The sequence below is a fragment of the Anopheles moucheti genome, chromosome 2, assembly GCF_943734755.1.
Source record: "Anopheles moucheti chromosome 2, idAnoMoucSN_F20_07, whole genome shotgun sequence".
NCBI lineage: Eukaryota > Metazoa > Arthropoda > Insecta > Diptera > Culicidae > Anopheles > Anopheles moucheti.
In genome coordinates, this window is record NC_069140.1 from 92,595,480 (window position 1) to 92,605,675 (window position 10,196).

Genomic DNA, 10,196 nt, shown 5'->3' on the forward strand with positions numbered 1-10,196 from the left:
GGGAGCTGTAAATGGAACAAAACGTTACAACAATTTACCCGATTGAAGGTGATTTTTCGTCGGTCTTCGATGTTGGAAGCTGGAAGCTGGGATCGCTGGCAAACAGCGGCATCTACTGCTCCGTTTCTTTTGTTGCTGTCGTACGCTCTCTCCCCGTGTGTCAACGTGGGAGTGCAGTATAAATCTAGCAAACCGAAAAAGTGGCACATTAGTGCCAGCTGGTTCCGTAGATCACCGGGCTGGGTGGGTGTACGCTGTTTTTTTTTTACTTCGCCGTGATTTAACATTTCATAAGAACTATTTTCAATTATTCAATCGTCCAATAACGAGCGCGTCTGGTGGAACTGTGTCACTGTGCGATCCGCCGCAGCGACACGAAGGAGACAATTGGACACGGTGTGTTGCGGAATTGAAGCTTTCAAAAACGTTAATTTTCGGAGGGCGTTTTGTGATTAAATTTATTTTTTCCGTTAACGCTGGCCAACTGGCGGGATTGAGATTCGAATGTTTGAAACGGTGGAGAACGGGGCGTTGATAGAATGGGAGTTGTTGAAGGAGATTGAGTTTGGAGATTAGTTTGCAGCCTGCACGACGTTCACTCGTGGATGACATTTCGGGGTGGCAGCATATATGAGTTATGGACATGTCGGTGAGTTGGGAATGATTTGTATCGCCTCATGTTTATGCTATTTAGAGTGCCTTACTCAATGCAGTATTTAAAAGATTTAATCAAACACATCGTATTTTGTTTTTCTTTGATATTTTGGATTATTTCGATTTATTTATTATCTGGATTATTATTATTTTATTATTGGGATTATTTATTATTATTATTTATTTGGATTATTTATTATGAGATTATTTGGAGGATTATTTTTATTATGAAAATCCTAGTTAAATCTCACATCCTATGCATGGGAAAAGAAGGGCTTAACCTTCGAACAATTATTTTCCGTTGAATAACCTCAAAAAGTTCAAATCCTTTCCTTTTTACCCTGGACCTGCATCAATCTGTCGAGGCACTATTTATGTAACTGCCATCAAAATGAATACGCCGATGCATTATCGATTGATCTTTGATGTTGTCGAATATTCGCCGAGCGTAAGTAACACAGGTTAAGTGATTGAATTTGTGATCGCTTGCCCGGGCGAATGCAAAGAAAGGTCAATATGAAATTGTTGGTCCACTTTCTACGTCCCCGTTGACCCCCGTCCCCATAACCAAATGCACGGCCACGAAGAATAAAATCACAGTTGGAATGCACAGAATGTCGAACGATTTTCCTTTCACTTTTTCCCCCTGGCATTCAACTGCAGCTAAATATTGCATACGGTTCTGTGCGCGCGCGGAAGCAATGCACCGTTTGCGGATCAAGCGACACACACGAGCTACAAAATTCGTCGAATCAGTAGTTTGACGACGATGATGATGTGTGGTATGGCGAAAGCCCTGAACGTCAAGGGTACAGGTTTGATGCTGGTATAGCCGAGCATGTTGACTATATGATAAGGTCCATTATTCGGCACAATACGATGGCCGGGGTTCGGGTCAGAATTGGAGCATTAGGGACGTCCAGCTGATATTTGGTTTCCAGTGAACTTGCTGATTAATTTATCATTGTGCAAACAGGCGTTCGCTCGTGTTACGCTGTTCGATTCACTAAACGTTGTACCCTATTTGATATAGATTACGCATGTTTAGCAGCTTCTAGGAAACAACGTGTTTAATAATGGAATAGCATTGCATAGAGCAGCAAATGCGATATGATGTCCAAAGTTTATTAAAATGTGTTAAAATGTGATAATTGTTTGGCCTAAGACAGTAATTTTTTTTTTGCAAAATTATTAAATTACAACGATTATTGCCGGTTTTCTATTTTTGGTTACCATTTTTGTAGTAGCATTTGTCATTTGCCTCAAAAAAGGCCTTTGTATCGGCGATCACCTCTTTATCCGAGGAACATTTCTTCTCAGAGGGCATCCTTTTGAGATCTGAGAAAAGGAATTAGTCACTGGGAGAGCTAGATCTACGAAATGCGGTGGGTGGCGAAGCAATTCAGAGCCTAATTCATAGTCGATGAAGATTATTCCTTGCGAATCCCAAAAATCTGACGCCATAACCTTGCCAACTGATTGTTGCGTTTTCTCCGCTTTGGAGCAGGTTCATCGCGTCCAGTCCACTCGGATGACCGTCTATTGGACTTTGGAGTGAAGTGGAGAAGCCAAGACTCATCCATGGTAACATATTGACGCAAAAACTCGGATTTATTTTGTTTAAACAGCTTCAAACACTGCTCCGAATCATTAAATCGTTGTTGTTTTCAATCAAATGTGAGCTCGCGCGGCAGCCATTTTGCACAGAGCTTTCTCATATCCAAATACTCATGAACGTTATGTCCAACGCATTCCTTAGACATCTTTAGGGTGTCAGCTATCTCGATCAACTTCACATTACGTTTGCTTTTAATAATTTTGTGATTTTTTATAATGTTTTCGTCAGTAACTTCCTCTTTTGGGCGGCCACTGTGTTCACCATCTTCAGAGCTCATTTAACCAATTTAACATTTAGCATACCAATATTTGATGGTTGATTTTGGTGGAACAGTGTTCAAAGACTCTTCAACAAGCCAATTTTTGGCTTTAACTGTATTTTTCCCCCTCAAAAACCAATATTTTATCATCACGCGAAATTCCTTTTTTTCCTTAATTACTCAAAACACAAAAGTTGCGTCACACAAAATGCTCTAGCCTACTAGGTTATGGCCGGAGAGCTGTCAAAATTTGACAGAACTCGTTTGAAGGTTGGTACAAACGAAATATGATATGGATATAAAACGTCTAGCGCTACATATGTGTAAGGCCAACCAATTATAAGCCGACCTGTTATTTCGTTACTTGATATTTAATTAACGGATAATTAAATGTAAATATCATTGAAATTCTACCGCAACATTGACCCATGTCGATGCAGATGCGAACTAAAAAGAGAACATCTTCCTCAAGACCTTCCGGACATCCCAGAGGAGGCACAATTATTGTGTCTCATTTATGATTGGCAAGTCTTATCTTGCCCGTTCACGGTCTATTTACACGTTTACACCGTGCGACAAATCCACGTGCAGACACGTGTTAGCTCCAAGTATAAGTTTCCCGTCATGTCCAGGGCATTAGACATTGGCCAAGTCAGCGCAATACACGGAGAAATAATTAATTAATGTCACCCTGTCGGATATTGGGGACGGTTTGACCGTGATTGTCCCATCCATTGCCGGGTGTCCATTGTCATTCGCTAATGCCATCACTATCGGCACATTGTTGGACATTGGCCGAGCGGCAAGGAATGTCGCTATCGATCGCGCACTTGCCGGGGTAACTTTTCCGAATGCGGCGAATAGCCGAATAATGGACATATTTTCTTGCTTGTAAATGTACTACGTCCACCAATGGCAAAGTAACCTCTAAAAGGAACCTTTTTCTCTCGTTCTCGTTTTTTTTTTGTTTTGCCATTCTTGGTAAAGCCAGTTGTTCGAAGAATCAATAAATGACGCAAAAGGGAAAATCCCTAGGCAATCTGAACTCTTCGCCTTTATCAGTTCTTTACGGACACGAAAGCGCCTTCTTGCCTTGTGAGGTATACTGTTGGCTTCATTTGATCAGAAGCCCGCTTTCGGAAGAACCAAAGTTCCTCCGGGGTCTCCTGCCATTGCCAATATGAGTGTGTGTTTGTTAAAAATGACCTTCCCTGCACGGCCGAACGGAAAACTCACACGGTCCACACCTGCCAGGTCAAGTGGTGTCCGATTACGATTATTTGTGCAGTGTTTTGCCCAAAACACGTAGGGCACACACACGCTCGGAATGGCCTAGACTCCCGAGGGTTGAGCCTCCTGGGTGTGATTTCGTTTGCAGAATAACTGCACCGGACACACCGACCGGCATCGCGGCAGATGACATCCCTCCCTTTGGAAGGTACGTGGAAGTACGGGAATCTTTATATTGTTGTTTTCGGTCACTGGCCCGGAGCGGGAGTGTCCAAGTTCTGGTAAATATTTGTACATTGCTTAAACCACTCACCGCAACACAATTTTGCTTCGGTCCTTCCAGCTAACTGTACAGTCACATGTATCGGGCTCATGTTCACGGCCGGGCTCCTAATATTGCCCTACGGAACGTACGCCTTGTCCCTTATCCTTCGGTACGGATTTTACGACGTGGTTTTGAGATAGTTTGGACCGAGAGAAAAGCGCAATTTTCTTTGTCCATTTATTTGCCTTGCTTTGAAGCGAGCCATTAATTAATTACGTACTGCCGAAGAAAAACTCCCCCCATCCTCCGGCCGGTGTGATTTTCGGACAGTAATATTGGTTGTGGATGGGTTCAAGTTTTCCTTGATGAATAAGTTTAACGACCAGAACTAACCGACAGGCATCAAGATTTCAAACTCTGTGTATGCATTAACTACCGGCTCATACACCTTTGTATTGGCTAACAGGGACACAACTACGGTCAATACATTCAATGTATTCAGCAGCCCGGTGCAGTTTGTTGTTGTGCCTTATCCGTAGGCAGTCAGTTTTTATCGCAATTGCTTAACTAACCCGAAGGCCGAAAGCATCCGGGCTTTTGAGTGTTGTGGTCTGTGAAGTCCTGTGCAATCTTTCCTGACCGACAGATGACCGACACGGCCCGATGAACAGTTACGGTTGAATTCCGGAAGCATATCGTTACGAATGGATGAAACGTCTGGCGAGGATACAACGTTGAGCGAAGTGAAGATCTCTTCTACTGAATATGTCCAATTGAACACCTTTGTTTGGAGAGTAAGAAAGACTTCAAATTAAGTTAATATTCTACAGGTTTTTTATCAATATCGCATTTTCTGAGTACTTTTCACTCAAGTAAACAAGTGTTCAAAAATCGAAAGCACTCCGCAAAGAGGATAGTTTTAGCGCAATCAGACCCTTTAAGTTAGCTTCATCAGGTATCGACCGTGCCACGGTTAGCTCAACTATGCATCTCCGAAACGAGTCATCGCTCAACGTATCGTACCGCACGATGACCGCAAATTGATTGGTGATTTCGGAACGGTTTGGGCATCCATCATCATCATCATCCAGACCAACATCAGGTATTGCTGTCCATGCACCAGTAGACTTTGTCCGAAAATCCTCGTCCAAACGATTCCATGGAACCACGCCACGGATGTCCGACAATTAGATCTAGTCCGCGTATTGATGAACGAACGGCACGGAAAATAACTACCCGGCCCCCGAATGAAGATAAGCATAATGCGGCATGTTTATGTTTAGCGTGAGTGGTTTTTGGAATTGAGTCTTTTGCGTTGGCGGACAGTGACATAAATGAAATTCGGCTGCCAGCCCCAAAGGCGCACCTACACAGCTCCAACTTCAGAAGAACATTTGGGAGCCGTGTTGCAAAAGAATGATGCTTAGGGCGTTCGGGGAAAATTGGAATTCTAAAGAGCTGCGATGGATGTGCAGTTTGGATTCCAGTTGAACTGTGTATAACATTTCTGAGAATAGTATTTCAAATCATTCCAAGGATTTTTGATATATATTTGCATTTGATTTCTGAATTTCCCGTATGGTTCTTTTGTTCTTACCTGATTTAGAGTCATTCCCCTTCAAGTCATTAATCACTACCAACTTCCAATGCGCTCAAAACCTTGTCAGAGATCCTCGTCCATCTTAAAAAAAAAAAACGGTCCCCAAACCCAAACTCCCAACGGAATCGGCCACAGATTTTGTAAACAATTACGAGGACCCTTCTAATACTTACTCCCCCATTTCGGTAGATTGGATTAGCGGAGTGGGTTGTAATTACGGTTGTAAAAAAGTGGTTCCTTAATTAAATTGCATCGTCCACCGGCCCGGGCCCGGGAGAATTGTCTTATCTTTGTGCGAAATGCAAATGATGGATCTTCTATCTGTGAGGGATGGTTTTTTTTTTTATTTTGCTACTTGTTATTTGCATCGTAGCCCACATGAAACAAATTCATGGAAGCGATAAAAAAAAGAATCGAATCCATTTAGTGCCCCGCCACTGATTACTTCACTTTGCATTGCTCAGCTTTTCCGCGTGCAAGGGATGATAGTCTCCCCGGGGGAACGAGCACGACCGGTGCAGCTATCTAAAATCAAAAATCATAATGCTCTCCCCTTCTTTCTCGTTCTTTCTCTCTCTCTGTCTCCCTCTGTATATCCCGTCCCCAACTTTCGGATGATCCCACGCAGGAATAAGCGGTGGACCGTTAATGATGAAAATTGCTGCGTGGATCACAAAAACCCGCCACCAGAATGATGGAAAAGTAAACATATCATTACTAGAGCTAACCTCCCGCCGTTGCTCTTTTCCAATGCCACTGCGACCAACCCAACCAACGCACCAAGGCTCACACCGGTGTGTTCTTGGGCTTTGTTAGCAATCGGAACGGTCAATTATGAGGATGCAGTTTTGCTGCTCCGATGAGGCTTCCTCCTTGGAACGTGGAAGTTTTCCAGCGGCCGGTGTCGGTGTAAGCAATCAGTGCAATTAAATTGTAAAACCATACCCCATAAGGTTTGCAAGGTGAATCTTTGATTCGAGAATACCGTGTCGGAAACCAGCGTGGCGTGTGTGGTCTGGCCACTGACGGGAGCACTTTGTATTATTGAAAAGCAACCAGCGCGGAAGAGTGGAATGTCTTGGGGAGTTTTATTTTCTCTATTTTTTCAAACCTTTCCTTCCACTGTTCGTGCACCAGGCGGGAAAGCCACTGGCCGTGTAGAAAACGGCTGAGGAAAAGCAGAAAACAATGTCTAAATAACGTCATCCCATCATCTGGCGATGGAAATCGATGGCTGGGAGTAGGGTGTTTGTTGGAACAGTTCATACACGGTTTCTTGGTGGAGTTCTGGAAACTATATTTAACCATTTCATCGACTTTTAGCGATGGTTTGCCATTCCCCATTTTATTTGCAGGACTGAAGTGCAACCACAGGAAAAGTAATGCACAGGTAAACAGTAAAGCAAATACCTTAGTAAGTATCCCCTTACAAAGGACACCAATCTTGTATGGGAGGTTTCAGAAGTTAATTCAATTAAATTAATTAAAAAGCTCATAAAAGAAATATGTGACGTTGTGTGGAAGAATTATTAGCAAGATGTACGATTACTTAGTTTTCTTTTGCACCGAGACTTTTGAAGGAAAAATACAATAATATTCGTCCAAATAATTGTTGATTAATATTGTCTTGATACTAATTAAAGATTAAGGAATTTAAGATTCTTTTAAATCATTTTGTTAAATCAATACCATGGAAAGAAGGAAGCTGTAAAGTAAGTAACTTCGACAATTCAATGATAAACTTGAACCACCATCAGAAAGTACCCCAAAATTGATTGATAATTGAAACATGTTTACTGCACTGATAGGCTGCTGAGGAGTAAGGTGAAATTCTGAAAGCCTGTTTTATGGCTCTATTCAATTGTATTTTCCATCGGCTTTATGACTGCAGATTAAAGTAAAGTTAAATGCATCATAAAGCTGAACAATCTATTTATGGATGCTATCTGGCCGATCCATTCAAAATATTGATAAACTGCCCGATTCACTTTCACGTCAACAGTGAACTTTTGATCAATAAACCACCACAGCGTGTAATGCTGAGCCAGTAACTGATTTCTTATCAAATTGCTATGTCATTTGGGCAATGGCCACCGAGGAGAGTATATATATATATATATAAGGCACAAAGAAGCAGCCTGTTGCACATATTCGGTGACGGTTAACTGCGAAAAAATGGTCTTAGTTCAGAGTTGTGCATTAATGGTTCTTGCTTGTGCAATTGTGCAGGCCGGAGTTCTGAAAGATTCCCAAGAAAATGGTAAAAACGTTCACTGTCCGAGGAAGGATATATTTCCCTACCTTCAGTAAGTTTCAGGTACTCAACTCCCAATATTTTTTTCTCGAAAAGCAGCTCGTCTACGAAAGGTTAGCGAAGATTTGGTGCTCCGTTCAGAACAAGTGCACTCCCTTTGGGGTCACAAACGTAGCACACTCGCCTCTACAAGTTCTCGTTGGCCAGGAGGCATAGTTCTGTTTTCGATTTTCGAGCAACATTTCAGTAAGTATGCTAAGCCCAAATCAATAGAATGTAATTATAAAAAACGTGCTGAGATTTACATTATATTAAATTCCATTCTTCTAGCCTCAGCCCAAATCGAGCACATTGAAAAAGCTATGGCCCACATTGAATCCCACAGCTGTGTTAAATTTGTGAAGCGCACTGTTGAGAGCAATTTTGTAAACATCACCGGTGCGGAAGGATGCTTTTCCTCGGCAGGTTACACAAAAGGTCAGCAAAGCTTGAACATACAGCCTGCTCCTGTTGATACAGAGTGCTTCAAGCTGGGCGAAATCGTTCACTTATTACTGCACACACTAGGCTTCTTGCATCAGCATTCCGTCTTCGATCGGGATGAGTACGTGGAAATTCTGTGGGAAAATATTGACCCGAGCGTGGAGCAAAATTTCCACAGATATGCAGCTCCCTTGTATGAAGATTTCGGTGTTCCGTACGATTACGACAGTGTGATGCATTACAGTGAGACAGCTTACAGCAAGAATGGTAAGCGGACGATAGTGGCAAAGGATCCGAATGCTCGAATTGGTCAGCGCGAAGGTTTGAGCGAGGGAGACATCATTAAGCTCAACTTGCGGTATGAGTGTACTTAGTGAAAGATAGTGAATCAATAAACTATTCGTAAATAACTCAATTATTTCTAACTTGTTGTCTTCATCTGTGCTATAGACTTATGCAGGAATTATTCCCAATATTTGGAGTTACAATAGCAATAAATGGAATTTCAATTGTTTGCTAAGTTTGAAATCATATTCATTGAACAAAGTTGCTTCGAGAACTGGAATGAATGCAATTACTCATCGATAAGCTTGACCCAATAATGCGTGGTTTCAAATGATTGTTCACTTTTGAGCTAAACCTCATGATAAAAATTCGAAAATGTTCTTTTATGACTCTACTCCTATCTATTTCAATGCCATTTTATGATCAGATAAGACATTTATTTCTGTACCTCTGAATTAATTGCAATTCGGTTGAGCAAAACGAACCGTCAAATTGATCTTTCATTTGATTAATGCTTCTGGGTGTAATTACAACAGTCTGATAATTGTTTTCTTCACTTTCTAATAAAGTAGCTATCTACAAAAGCATTTTATTCTCGTTAGAAAAAATAAGGTTTGATAAGGAACCATTGAGTGAATTACTGGGTAATAAATGATTACTTATCAGATCACACCCTAAAACTAGCTTAAATATATGACAGCCAGTGGTGAACATTTTTGTATTCATTTTAAAACAAAAATTATTAATATTTCTCAGCAATATGGCAATTTCGTTTTTCATTACTCAAGTCGCTAAGAATCTCTTTATGAGTAAATGGCTAATTTCTGTTGCTACAAGTGCATTAAATGAATGAATTGTCTTGCAGGCAATAATCGCAACATTGTATATTCCCCAGCTTTGATTCCAAACACTTTCCGTTTTTTTGTTTGTGACGAGCTTTAATTGCTTAAAGTTAATAGGATTTTTTTTGAAAACCTTCAAACACATTTACGACCCCAATAACACGCTTTAAATGATCATCAGCGAATAGTTCTCACAGATTTTGGTGCGGTTTGTTTTTTTACAACCCAAATAATGTTGTCCAGTTCGTACGGGTGTAATAAAGCACATCCAAAAAAGCTTCTCGCGCGGAATCCTCCCAGCGCGAGTCGAAAAGATCGAGAAAGAAATCAATTTTCCGTGGCTTGTCAAAACACTACATCGAACGCCAATGGGTCCCCATCATGTCGCCATAATTCATTTCCTCCGGCACCGGCGGCGTTGTTCGCGTGCTATACCTTCCCCGTAAAAGAGGCCCCAAATCGGTTGTTTTTATTCGTTTTTCTCGCAGCAAAAAAAAAAAACAAAAAACAAGCAAATGGAGAAAGAAATGTAAAGCAAAGCATCCAAGAGGGATGAGTGTTTTGATTCGTGCCGCCCGGAACCGGCCGTGTGGCCGCGAGACAGGAAATTATGACCGAAATGTTCGAGGCCACGGTGCCATCATTAATTCGGGATCACCGCTGTGCGAATGTCATTCATCTTTCCTCACCTGTGCCGTGATGGGGT

The 10,196-nt window shown here is 41.7% G+C and overlaps 1 protein-coding gene across 1 annotated transcript; it reads left to right on the forward strand.

The window, feature by feature from the left end:
- The first annotated feature begins 7,801 nt into the window (after positions 1–7,801).
- On the forward strand, positions 7,802–8,737 carry LOC128300179 (zinc metalloproteinase nas-14-like). Its single transcript, XM_053036160.1, has 3 exons — positions 7,802–7,886; positions 7,938–8,126; positions 8,211–8,737. The coding sequence occupies exons 1-3, from the start codon at positions 7,802–7,804 to the stop codon at positions 8,735–8,737; spliced, it is 801 nt and encodes a 266-aa protein (XP_052892120.1).
- The last annotated feature ends 1,459 nt before the right edge of the window (positions 8,738–10,196 follow it).

Excerpts from the sequence above, each read along its gene's own strand:
- LOC128300179 (XM_053036160.1), top strand. The coding sequence starts at position 7,802 with ATGGTCTTAGTTCAGAGTTGTGCATTAATGGTTCTTGCTTGTGCAATT. Across the intron at positions 7,887-7,937 it reads GAAAGATTCCCAAGAAAATG|TTTCAGGTACTCAACTCCCA; the intron begins GTAAAAACGTTC and ends ACCTTCAGTAAG. Across the intron at positions 8,127-8,210 it reads GATTTTCGAGCAACATTTCA|CCTCAGCCCAAATCGAGCAC; the intron begins GTAAGTATGCTA and ends CCATTCTTCTAG.